Source organism: Syngnathoides biaculeatus, chromosome 7 (genome assembly GCF_019802595.1).
Source record: "Syngnathoides biaculeatus isolate LvHL_M chromosome 7, ASM1980259v1, whole genome shotgun sequence".
Taxonomy (NCBI): domain Eukaryota; kingdom Metazoa; phylum Chordata; class Actinopteri; order Syngnathiformes; family Syngnathidae; genus Syngnathoides; species Syngnathoides biaculeatus.
This window is the reverse complement of record NC_084646.1, coordinates 32,956,482-32,969,213: the sequence shown is the minus strand read 5'-3', so window position 1 is coordinate 32,969,213 and position 12,732 is coordinate 32,956,482. Positions and strand designations below refer to the sequence as shown.

General features: G+C 42.0%; 1 protein-coding gene across 4 annotated transcripts in view; it reads right to left on the bottom strand.

Moving 5' to 3' along the window:
- orc1 (origin recognition complex, subunit 1) overlaps window positions 1-12,732 on the bottom strand; it is a 116,065-nt gene that overhangs the window by 8,196 nt on the left and 95,137 nt on the right. For all 4 annotated transcript variants that reach the window (XM_061825621.1, XM_061825622.1, XM_061825623.1 and 1 more), the window contains one exon: window positions 9,687-9,806. In XM_061825621.1, the coding sequence (XP_061681605.1) occupies window positions 9,687-9,806 (120 nt within the window). The remainder of the gene's footprint in view (window positions 1-9,686; window positions 9,807-12,732) is intronic.

Here is a 12,732-nt window from a genome sequence, read left to right as displayed (position 1 = left end):
CATGTTTATCAATGCACAAGAGGGAAATTAGAGGGACAGCCAAAGTTGGATGTTTTGGACCCAAGGTTAGAGAGAGCAGACTATGATGGGTGGACATGTTCAGAGGCGAGAGAGTGAGTATATTGGTAGAAGGGTGCTGAGGATGGAGCTGCCAGGCAAAAGAGCGAGAGGAAGACCAAAGAAAAGGTTGATGGATATTGTAAGGGAGGACATGAGAACAGTGAGTGTTAGAGAGGAGGATGCACGAGATAGGCTTAGAGGGAAAAAAATGACACGCTGTGGCAACCTTTAATTGGGACAAGCCGAAAGGAAAAGAAGACGAAGATCAATGCACAAGTAAAAGTTTGCAATGTACAAACTGTTCTTTTTTTTTTTTTTTTTTAAACTGATGCAAATATTTAGATACCATATACTGTACACTGTTGTAAAAAAAAAAAAGTAATGGCCTTCTCTGAAATTCTTATTATTATAGCTTCTCCACTTTTGGGCATTTATTGTTGCAGAATTCACAGATTTTATGCGTCCGTGCTCGATTTTGTGTCTCTCTGATGTGGTTAGTACATCTGACAAGATCCCTGCATCAATGATTAAATGGCTACACCATAAATATATACAGTGCCTTGAAAAAGTATTGTCCCCCTTCTCAAATTAATATAGTTTTGCATAGTTTCCCCAGTATTTAAGATCAACAACAAATGCAAACAGAAAAATATAACCAAGTGAACTTAAAATACTGTTATGTTAACTTTGCTCCGTGTTAAAAAGGAACACCCCCCGAAACCTCTTTATCCACAGCCACTAGCTGGCCTTTTTCGCCGCCTTGGAGAGATCTCTCACTGCCTGCCTATGAGCCTTCCCTCGGACTCCCATCTCTCTGAGTAGCCTGGATGTTGAGGAGGCTATAAACCCGCTGCAATCAACTTCCACCGGGCGTACATCTGCTCTCCAGCCTTGCTGTTGCACTTCGGCCCCAAGTACTGCATACCTCAGCCGCTTGCGCTCATATGCCTCCTCAACTGCCCCCTCCCAGGGCACGATGAGCTCGATGATGTAGACGAGCTTGAGAGAGGCAGCTCAAACCACTAGATCTGGTCGTCGGGTGGTAGTTGCAATCTCAGATGGAAAGCAGAGCTTCTTGTCCATGTCTGCCAGCACTTCCAGTCTCATCCACTGCCCAGCTGTCCGCTTTCTTGTGGCTTGTTGGTGTAGCCGGTTTTACTCTCACTCTTCCGAACAAACAGCCTTGGTTGCCATTTGGCTGACATGGGTGGGAGGGCATTCACCCACATCCGCTGGTTCTCCAGATCACCAGCAAGACACTTGGTGTAACGGCCTTCAGTAAGGCTGGTCTGGCAACCAACCAGGATGTGCTTCAGCGTTGCTTGGCATAACAGGCACTTGTGATCTTTGGCATAACACTGGTTTAGGTTTGTGGGAGAAGGCAATACGTCATATACATCACTGATGGTAAAGCTTGCCCTGAATGCCTCCATCTCTCTTTCCAGGTGATCTTCCTTGCCTCCACTCCTTCCCAGGCCAACCACTGCCCTTGCTTGGGCTGCGACACAGCTTGGGAGCACCTTTGCGCTTCCTCTTCTTGACGTACCATCTGGACCACCAGCTTGTGCCGCTCAGCAGTAGTGGCCTTGGTCCATACTGATCTACTGGCCCCGACCCCAAGGCCACTCCTCCCCTCCTGCACTCGGCCAACGATGTCCTTGTGTCTGAGTGCTGCCTTTGCCTGTTCAGTTTCAGCCAGCAATGTCCACTTCCTCCCAGTGGCCAGGATGGGGGCAGTGTATGCTACCAGTGGATTGCTGGAATCCAGTAGCATCATTACCAGTCTTACTTTAGCGCATTTGTACTCCTCTGCCAGGCTAGAAATGGGCAGGTGTAACATCCCTTTAACATAGAACCCAATGGGACTGAGGCACCTGGGAAGGCCCACTTCCTCACAAACGATTTGATCAGTCTCTCCAGTATTTCTACCTTTGAGACTGGGATCTCATAGAGGGTTAGTGGCCAAAGAAGTCGTGGAAGTAACCCATACTGCAAGCACCAGAGCGTCAACTTCCAAGGAAGCAGGGTTGTGTCGATTATTTTCAGGCCATTGGCCACCTCCTTTCTGAGTTTCTCTACTTGCTCTTTGTCCTTAAGAGAAGCATCGTATCACCGGCCTAAGCTATGCACAGGCTTCTCAGAGACAGTTGGAATTTGTTCCTCATTAACGTGAAAGTGGTGGTTTGACGAGTTCCCCTTGACGATGGAGATGCTTCTAGATTTACTTGGCTGGCTCTTCTAGCGAGCCAGCTCGATCTTTTCCTGGAGCTTTTTTTTAACAATCGTGCAGTGCAGGCCTTGGTTGTGGTAAGTATGGGGAGGTCATCCATGTAGGCTCTGAGAGGCTCGCAGGATGACCTCCATGGCCAGGGTGAATAGCAGCGGGGAGATGGTACACCCAGCCATGATTCCGACTTCCAGGTGCTGCCATGCAGCGGTGTACCCTGCTGTTGTAACACAGAGCTGGAAATCCTTGAAGTAGGCCCTAACCAAGTTTGTAAGCACTGCTGGGACCTTGAAATAGTCAAGCGCTGTCCACAGAAGATTATGAGGGACTGAGCCAAAGGCGTTTGCTAGGTCTCTGGGAAGTTACTTTTTGTGTGAAATGCTGAGTTCCCATGCACACCCTTCAAAATAAAAGACTACAAGCTTAAAACTGGAAGTCAAGTTAAGACTTGCACATATAAACCATTACATATGACAAAACTGTCCCAAATAACTGTTAAAAATGAATTTCTACAACATTGCATTTTAGTTCATAGGTTTGATATAGATACTGGTTATTAAGAACCTTGAGTCAAATGTTCTATTTTCATCAATGCTGCAGGCTGCTGAGAATTTGGATGTTCATAATTTTCATTTTCTTTTTTAAACGATGTAAACTTGTTTTGACCCAGTCCCTTAAAAGAATCAGAATTGAGAATCGTTCGGAAATGAAATCGAAATAAGGAACCGAAATCACTCAAATGTATACAATGCCCAAACCCATGCAGGACCCAAGTGTGCTTCAGCTTGAGGTCAGAAACTGATGGCTGAACATTCTACATGATTTTCTGTAAACTTTTTACATTATGATCATGTTTGACAATTGGGGTGATGTTATTTTTCTGAAATGCTGTGCAACATTTACACCAGAGGCATTGACACACAACTTCCAAAAAGCTCAACTTTGATCTTGTCAACTCACATAATCTCCCAAAAGTCTTGGGAATCCTTCTTTTTTTGCAATAAGACAAGCCCTTTGATTCGTTTTGTTCAGCATTTTTGCCCATTCTTTTCCTTCTTCTTGTGTCATAAATACTGACCTCAACTGAAGCATAGGAGTCCTGCAGATCTTTAGAAGTTGTCCAGGGTTCCTATGTGGTATCGTGGAGGGGTCATTGTTATTCTCTTTGTGTAATATTTATAGGCTGGCCACTCTTCGGAAAGTTCACCACTGTTCAATGTTTTCTCCATGTGAGGATAATGGTTTGCTGGAGTCCTGAAGCTGGACATTGCTTTTGTAATCCTTTCCAGACTGATAGATGTCAATTACTTTATTCCTCAACTTTTCTGGTATTATTTTGATTTCATCACTTTGTTGCAACGTTTTTTCATCTTTCGTCCGACTTGATTCTTGATTGTTGATTTGGGTCAGATTCTGTTTAAGTGATTTCTTGATTGAAGAGGAACACTGCTTCTGGTCTTATAACTGGTAGCAGGGTATACAGAAAGCTCTGACCAGCCCGATCGTAATTCAATAAATCCTGCTGATTTTGGACCGAATGTTGTGAATACTTGACGTGGGAAACTCCTTGCAACGACTTCAGTTGACTAAAATCACCATCTGTGCAACCTTAGTACTCAAATTGGAGCCATATCGTTCGTGTCGAAGCTGCTCGGCCCAAGTAAGCCTAGCTCAGACCGCTAACAACAAAAGCGTCTGTTTTCTAATATTTCCGAGGAAAACATCAAAGGCTAGTATCTACAAGTCCTGCAAAACCTACGTATCGTGTACAACGAGGATAGTGAGTACTCATAAGAAGTTGGGCAAGTGGAAACGTCAACTTAACTTGCTTATTGGCCTAGTATTTCTTATCTTAGCTTGATAATAACGAGACGCGTTTGTGATCAATTCATGGATGTTTAAGAAACATCGAACGTGAGTAACTTCATAACTTCTACGACGAGGGCCATGAGGAAATTAACAAGTAGTATATATTCGTACCCAAATTGGTGCCGTATTGTTTGCATTCAAGCTGCTCAGCCCAGGTTAGCTTAGCGCGCGAACATCATTACCTACGTAGAGTATACAACACGAACCAAACATCAATCGTGGACTCAACTTTCAACTACTAGAGTGGAGGGCCATTGTGGTTTGAATCCCTTCCATCCATATATCCTTTAAATCGCCATATCCTTTATTTATTTTTTTTAACGCAGGTCATAAGTGATTTGTATACCTTCTGTGCTGACTGTGTTTAATGTGATTGCTTTCATTTGACCTTAACTTAAACACATATTAGGTAGTATGTGAATTGTATATCTCATTTGCTGACTTTGATTGCTTCTTCTTTTTGATTATCTGCAGCCCGTTGGGCAGCAAATTATTGTGCTACCTGTCGGCCAGTCCCAAGCCCGGATAAATGCAGAGGATTGCGTCAGGAAGGACGTCCGGCGTAAAACTGTGCCAAACATATATGATCGTTCATCATTCGACATGCTTAATGGTTAAGCCGTGACCCGGGCTTCCTACACCTGCACCCGGAAATGTTAATCTGCAAGGCGTATTAGAAATTCAGATAATGTAGGTGAAGGACAAAAAAAAAAGAGGAAAGCGGTTTAGTCGGCAGAAGAAGAAGAGAAAGACACAGGCCATACAGCTGTGTGAAGGGATGTTGAATGTTGGGAATATGACGGGAAAAGCTCAGGAGTGAGTTGACATGATTATTAGGAGAAAGATTGATATATTGTGCATCCAAAAAAGCAGGTGGAAAGGGAGTAAGGCTAGAAGTTTAGGTGCAGGGTTTAAATTATTTTAGGAAGCGCATTCGGTGTAAAAACTGTGCCAAACAAATGTGAGCGTTCATCTAAAGCAGTTATTTCCAACCTTTATAGAGCCACGGCACATATATTACAATTGAAAAATCCCACGGCACACCAACAAAAGTAAATGTCACCAAAAATAGATAGATTAATTACTGTATGTACTTCCTGCCATCTGATTTTTTTGTTGTCTGTCATTGTGCCTCACTGGCATAAAAAGATGAATAAAGATACATAATTTCTTTGAATAAATGTTTTTTTTTTTTTTTTTTAGCAATTATATAAAATTGGATAACTTCCCACGGCACACCTGAAGAGCACTCACGGCACACTAATGCACACCGGCACACTGTTTGGGAATCACTGATATAAAGAATCCCATACCGGATCGGGAGTGGCCCGGGTTAACAACGCCCGCCCCAGGCACTGCTAACCTGCAAGGCGTCGGTGGAAATTCAGCTACTGTAGGTCGAAGACAAAGAAGAGGAGGAAACCGGATCTGTTGTCAGAAGAAAAAGAGGAATGCACAGAGCCTACAACTGAGTGTAGGGACTTTGAATGTTGGGACTATGATAGGTAAAGCTCAGGAGTTGGTTGACATGATGATTAGGAGAAAAATTGATATACTGTGCATCCAAGAGAGCAGGTGGAAAGGTAGTAAGGCTAGAAGTTGAGGAGCAGGGTTTAAATTAGTCTACTACGCAGTAGATGGGAAGAGAAATGGAGTAGGGGTTATTTTAAAGGAAAAGCTGGCTAAGAATGTCCTGGAGGTGAGAAGAGTATCAGATCGAGTGATGAGACTAAAATTTGAAATTGAGGGTGTTATGTAGAATGTGGTTAGCGGCTATGCCCCACAGGTAGGATGTGACCGAGAGTTGAAAGATAAATTCTGGAAGGAACTAGACGAAGCAGTCCTGAGCATCCCAGACACAGAGAGAGTTGTGATTGGTGCAGATTACAATGGACATGTTGGGGAAGGAAACGGGTGCGATGAAGAAGTGATGGGTAAGTATGGCAATCAGCAAAGGAACTTTGAGGGGCAGATGGTGGTGGACTTTGCAAAAAGGATGGAGTTCGTTTTGGTGAACACTCATTTCCAGAAGAGACAGGAACATAGACTGACCTAAAAGAGCGGCGGTAGAAGCACACAGATGGATTATAGTTTGCACAGACGATATAATCTGAAGGAGGTTAAGATTAAGAAGACAAAGGTAGAGCAGAGAATCAGATGGTAGAAGTTGAGAAAGGAAGAATGTTGTGTGGCCTTCCGAAAAGAGGTGAGACAGGCTCCCTGAAGACTGGAATACTACTGCCAAGGTATTCAGACAGTCAGGCAGGAGAGTATTTAGGGTGTCTTCTGATAGGAAAAGGGAGAAGGAGACTTGGTGATGGATTCCCAAAATACAGGAAGTGATCAAATGAAAGAGATTACCGAAGAAGAAGTGGGACACAGAGAGGACTTAGGAGAGGCGTAAGGATTACATTGAGATGTGTCGTCGGGCAAAGATAGAGACGAAAGCTTGGACCCAATGATATACCAGTGGATGTATGGAAGCAATTTGGTGAGATGGCGATGGAGTTTTTGACCAAAGTATTCAATAGAATACTAGCGGGAGAGAAGATGCTAGAAGAATGGAGGAAAAGTGTACTAGTCCCAATTTTTAAGAACAAAGGCGATGTTCAGAACTGTAGAAACTACAGAAGAATAAAGATGAGCAACACAATGAAGTTATAGGAAAGAATAGTGAAAGCTAGACTTGGGACGGAAGTAAGTATCTGCAAGCAACAGTACGTTTTCATGCCCAGAAAGAGTACCACAGATGCATTATTTGTTTTGAGGATGCTCGTGGAAAAGTACAGAGAAGGTCAGAAGGAGCTACATTGTATCTTTGTAGATCCAGAGAAAGCCTATGACAGAGTACAAAGAGAGGAACTGTGGTACTGCATGCGCAAGTCTTGTGTGGCGGAAAAATATGTTAGAGTAGTTGAAGACATGTATGAGGGCAGCAAAACAGCGGTGAGATGTGCTGTCGTGTGACAGTACTGCAGCAATGTGAGAAGAATTTAAGGTAGAGGTGGGACTGCATCAGGGTTCCATCCTGAACCCCTTTCCTGTTTGCGGTATTAATGGATTGGCTGACATATGAGGTTAGACTGGAATCCCCTTGGACCATGATGTTCGTTGTGATCTGCAGTTAAAGAATTGTGCGGTATTTTTAAAAAATAGTTTACAATTTACAGCTGTTTCGATGTGAAATCTGTGGATAATTTCGGCATTAAAAGAAACACTGAACCCTCATAAACTAACTTTTAATGTGCAGTCCCATGCCTATTTTCTCGACAAAGTCATCCTTTAAATTTCAATTATTCGTCGATTCGTAACAGCAATACACCATAAAACAAAGAAATAATCATAATAGTGAAAAGAAATAAAACGTGAGCCGATACTATAAAAGGTGTGCGTGTGTGGGCAGGGAACAGGCGGAAAAACAATTAGAAAGATGGAGGTATGCACTGGAAAGGCTAGGAATGAAGATTAGCCGAAGTAAAACAAAATATATATGCGTGAATGAGAGGGGCGGAGGAAGAAGAGTGAAGCTCCAGGGAGACGAGATAGCGAGGGTGGACGACTTCAAATCCTTGGGGTCAACAATACAGAGCAATGGTATGAATGTGGTAAGGAAGTGAAGAAACAGGTTCAACCGGGATGCAACACTTGGCGGAAAGTGTCTGGTGTTCTATGTGACAAGAGTATCTGATAGGATAGAGGGCAAAGTTTATAAAACAATGGTGAGGCCAGCCATGATGTACGGATTAGCGACAGTGGCTTTGAAGAAACAACAGGAAGCACAACTGGAGGTAGCAGATATGAAGATGCTGAGGTTCTCGCTTGGTGTGAACAGGTTGGATAGGATTAGAAATGAGCTGATGGTTGATGGATGTTGTGAGGGAAGACATGAGGACAATGGGTGTTAAGAGACGAGGATGGACGAGATAGGCTTAGATGAAAAAAGGTGACACGCTGTGGCGACCCAAAACAGGACAAGCCGAAAGAAAAAAAAGATTTCTTCATTGAAGAGTTGGGGAGGTAATCAGGCTTGGGTGTGTAAAGTGGTGACTCGTTATAATTGTTACAACTAAATTGATGTAAAATATGCCTAAATTGACAGCTAATTGAAATAACCATTGTTAATGTCCACCAGATTGAGCCAAAGTAGAGGTATACAACTCAACTTTGTCAATGTCTTCAAGGAAAAAGCAATACTCATTTGCTTGCTCAATGTATACTAGCAAACATATAAACTTCTACAGCTCACTGTTTTTTTGGTAACCAAGCAAGAGCAAACATGAGGAACCCACAATTATTTGTATCAACATTGAAATGTGCAATAGACCAAGAGGCGCTTTTATGGTAGAAGGGATAATTGGCAATACAATGTTCAGTCTAAAAGGTTGTTTTGCAAGCTATGTCATTTTGCAGGTTTTTAAGATTAATGAGATGAAATACAGTGCAGAAAATAAATATTTGAACACCCTGCTATATTGCAAATTCTCCCACTTGGAAATCACGGAGGGGCCTGAAATTCTCCTGGTAGGTGTATGTCCATTGTGACAGAGATAATCTAAAAAGAAAAATCCAGAAATCACAATGTATGATTTTGTTAATAAATTGTGATAAAGCTGCAAATAAGTATTTGAACACCTGAAAAAAAACAACGTTATTTGGTACAGTAGCCTTTCTTTGCAATTACAGAGGTCAAATGTTTCTTGTAGTTGTTCACCATGTTTGCAGGAGAGATTTTGGCCCACTCCTCCATACAAATGTATGATCTAGATCAGACAGGTTTCTGGGCTGTCGTTGAGAAACAGAGTTTCAGCTCCCTCCTAAGATTTTCTATTGGGTCTGGAGACTGGCTCGGCCATGCCAAAACCTTGATATGCTTCTTAGGGAGCCACTCCTTGGTTTTCCTGGCTGTGTGCTTCGGGTCATTCGCATGTTGAAAGACCCAGCCACGACCCATCTTCAATGCTCTGACTGAGGGAAAGAGGTTGTTCCCCAAAATGTAAACTTATTTGCAGCTGTATCACACAAATAAATCGTAATAAACTAAAAAATAATAGTACGTTGTGATTTCTAGATTTGTCTTTTGAGATTAACTCTCTCACAGTAGACATTCACCGACGATGAAAATTTCAGAGCCCGACATGATTTCTCAGTGGGAGAATTTGCAATATAGCAGGGTGTTCAAATACTTTTCTTCACTTTATATATATATAAAAAAAACTCCCTGCATCCAAATCTGTCTGGAGCCAGCAGGTTGGGATTGTAAATTAGAATCAAAACAATTGCCTTACCTGGAAAATGGGCCAGGTTTCAGAGTTACACTAGCTTGAAAGCTTGAATTAACTACGTTTTAGATCCAGTAGGTGTCAATAACGAGCAACATAGTACCATCAATCTCAATTGGTAAAGGTCCCGTGAATAAATAAGTATGGTGGATCGTTTACGTCCCAGGAGCTCCTGCTACCACGAACACAAAGTCCTGGGCTGGAAGAAAAGGGACTTATGTTGAAGTAGGATATTGAGTGTTGGTCATCACCTTCCTGGTTACGAGCTGCAAAGCATCTTCCTCAAATGCCTTGACTTTGTTTAACCGGGACATGATGATCTGTTGTAACTGCTTGAATCCATATGGCTGGAATGACATTCGTGCTAAACCCTGGAGAGAAAAAAAGGACATCCGGAAAATCAAATTTTAGATAAAATTTTGGGGGTTGCAAAATCAAATTTTATGTGCAAAATGGGTGCTATGACTCCCTCTTCATGTGCTTAAAATAGCATCTTGTTTAATAATTAACCTTTGATCCTGAAGTTTCAAACTGCACTTCTATTTCTCTCTCTCCCTCATCCTTGGACAAATGCCTATCTAGTGCAAGCCCATCAAGCACGCACCATCAGTGACAACTTCAGCGATGTTACAACAGTTGAAATAAGTATTTAACACGTGACCGTTTTCCTCAAATATATTTCAAAAGATCCAATTGACATGAAAAATTCACCAGATGTTGGGAACAATGGAAGTAGGCTATACATACAAAGAAGCGTGCAACAATTCGAAGTGGGATGCCAGGTTTGCGTGAATAAACACCCAAAATGTACGTCTTTCAAAAAAAAAAAAAAAAAAAAAAAGGCAGTTTTAATTAGATTGCAGATTTCCAACTCTAAATTCAATTACTTGGCTAGTCCTATACAGTTTTCTACAAAATTATTTCTTATATTTATGTTGTATTTTACAGACATTTGGGTTTCTGATCAAAAGATGAATAGGAGATGAAAGTTTCAAATTCAAGCTTTTATTAAATTTAATTTAAACCTATGTCTTAAATAACAAGTATGAGTACATTTTGCTTGAAGCCACTCACTTTTCATGTGAGCAAAAATTTTGGAACATGACTGGGGGGGCATTTCGAACTCCTCAAGTGTTGCCTTCTCGATTGGCTAAAACATAGTGCTTGCTTTTGGGTTTCACTTGTGAAAACTGCATTCGCTGCTAAACAAATATTTAGACCTTGACCTGCCAGCGTTTTGTGATTTTGTATGATGAGAGAATAGGGAATATCAATCAATTGCACAAGAGTTGAACATTAGCCAATAAAACAATTTGTCCTGAAAAAGAAAAACGACTATGGTGCAACAGACATCAAACAGGTTGGCCAATGGTATCAACACCAGTTGACAGCAACATTTTGAGAGCTGTAAAGACACATCCAAAGACAACAGCCTGTGACACCACTGTGAACCCACACATGGCAGGTGTGAAGGTATCACAAGCTAATGTTCGAAGAAGACAGAGAGAAAATATCATATCCATATCACAAGATGTGAACCACACAGAAGGCCACATTAGATTTTGAAAAGTACATAGATGAGCAAAAAAAAAAAAAAAAGTTTGGAACAAGGTTTTATGGACTGATGAGACCAAGCTTAACCTCTACCAAACTGATGAGAAGGCCACAGTATGGAGTAAGAAAGAATTTGCTGATGACATGAGTTTTCTCCTGATCCTCCGGTTTTCCTCCCTCATTCCAAAAATAGGTATGGTAGGTTAATTGATCAGTTTAAAACCAGCCATGTGTGCCTGTGATTGTAAATGATTGTCTATGTGCCCTGCAATTGGTTAGCGACACATACATGGTGTGCCCCGCCTCTCACAGTCAACGGAGATAGCCGAAAGTACACCTGCATTCTTAGTGAGGATAAGCGATATGGAAAAATGGATGGCTGTTACTATTTTATTCCTGCAATTTCAGACCTAAATGACAAGGCTTATCACCCTGATATCTGTGTCATGGAGTCCTTTGAATGCCTTGTTCTGGACAACATCAAGAGTGTCATAGGACCCCTGGAGTAAGCATATCGATCAAACAGGTCTGTGGATGATGCAGTTAACATGTAACAACGCTTGACGGTCCACCAAGCTATGCACGGATCCTGTTCTTGGACTTTACCTCTGTGTTTAGCTCACCACCATCCCTGAACTCCTAAAGTTTGCAGACGACACCACGGTCATCGGCCTCATCAAAAAAGGTGACAAGTCCCCATATCAACAGGAAGTAGAGTGCCTTGAGCTTTGCTGTGGCTAAACCAACCACAAGATGAACACCCTCAAAAGACGGTAGGCATGATCATGGACTTCAGGAAACATCCTATGGCCACAGCTGCCCCTCAGGCTGTGTAACTTCCCTGTCAACCAAGTTCATAGGAATTACATTCCTGTTAGGACTCCATCCAAAAAAGCCCATGCAGAGGATGTGTTTCTGAGAAAGCACAGCCTACCACAGGAGCTGGATCGGTTCTGTGTTCATCCATTAAACTCAAGTTTGGTGCTGCCACAATGGAGAAAAATCAAACTGCAACTGGGAGTCAAGCCTGATGAATGAAATCTTGGTGCCCACCTACTCACTCTTGTGGACTTGCACACTACCAAAACTAAGACAAAGGCATACAAAACCCTCTTGGATCCTAGGTCACTACATATTCCAGCTCCCTAACTCAGATAGGTTTTATCGAACAATGCTAACTAAAACGGGTAGACAAAACATCTTCACTCTTGACATCATCCTCTTAAACAGTTGATTTACAATTTCATTCTAAAATGCAGCCAATTTTGTAAATCTCTGCCACAAAACTTTTAGATTATTCCTGCACTCACACTGCACTATTTTCTGTTGTTGACTATTTGTGGCCACTTGAGTTTGAGAACTGCACCATTTGCACAATCATCACTGAACCACATCAACGCACTGTCACTTTAAATTGCTCTAAATTGCTAGAGGACTCATTTGCACAATGACATCAGCATTGCCCCATGCTTTTTATATCCTAAAAGTATAGGTTGTCATTGGCTGTTGATTGTCATAATAGAATGATTCCAACTGCCGCCGGCAAATTCCTTGCGTGTCTTGTAACATACTTGGCAAATAAAGCTGATTCTGAATCATGACAGATTCATACACTAGCACCTGAAGGTCCTCGAACTATGACACATCTGCAGATCCATTGGTGCCAGTCATTCCAGCAGGCTCAACTTGCTCTAACTTTTATCAGTTTATATTTACTGGTTGCTTTTCCAGCATGCCCCAAAA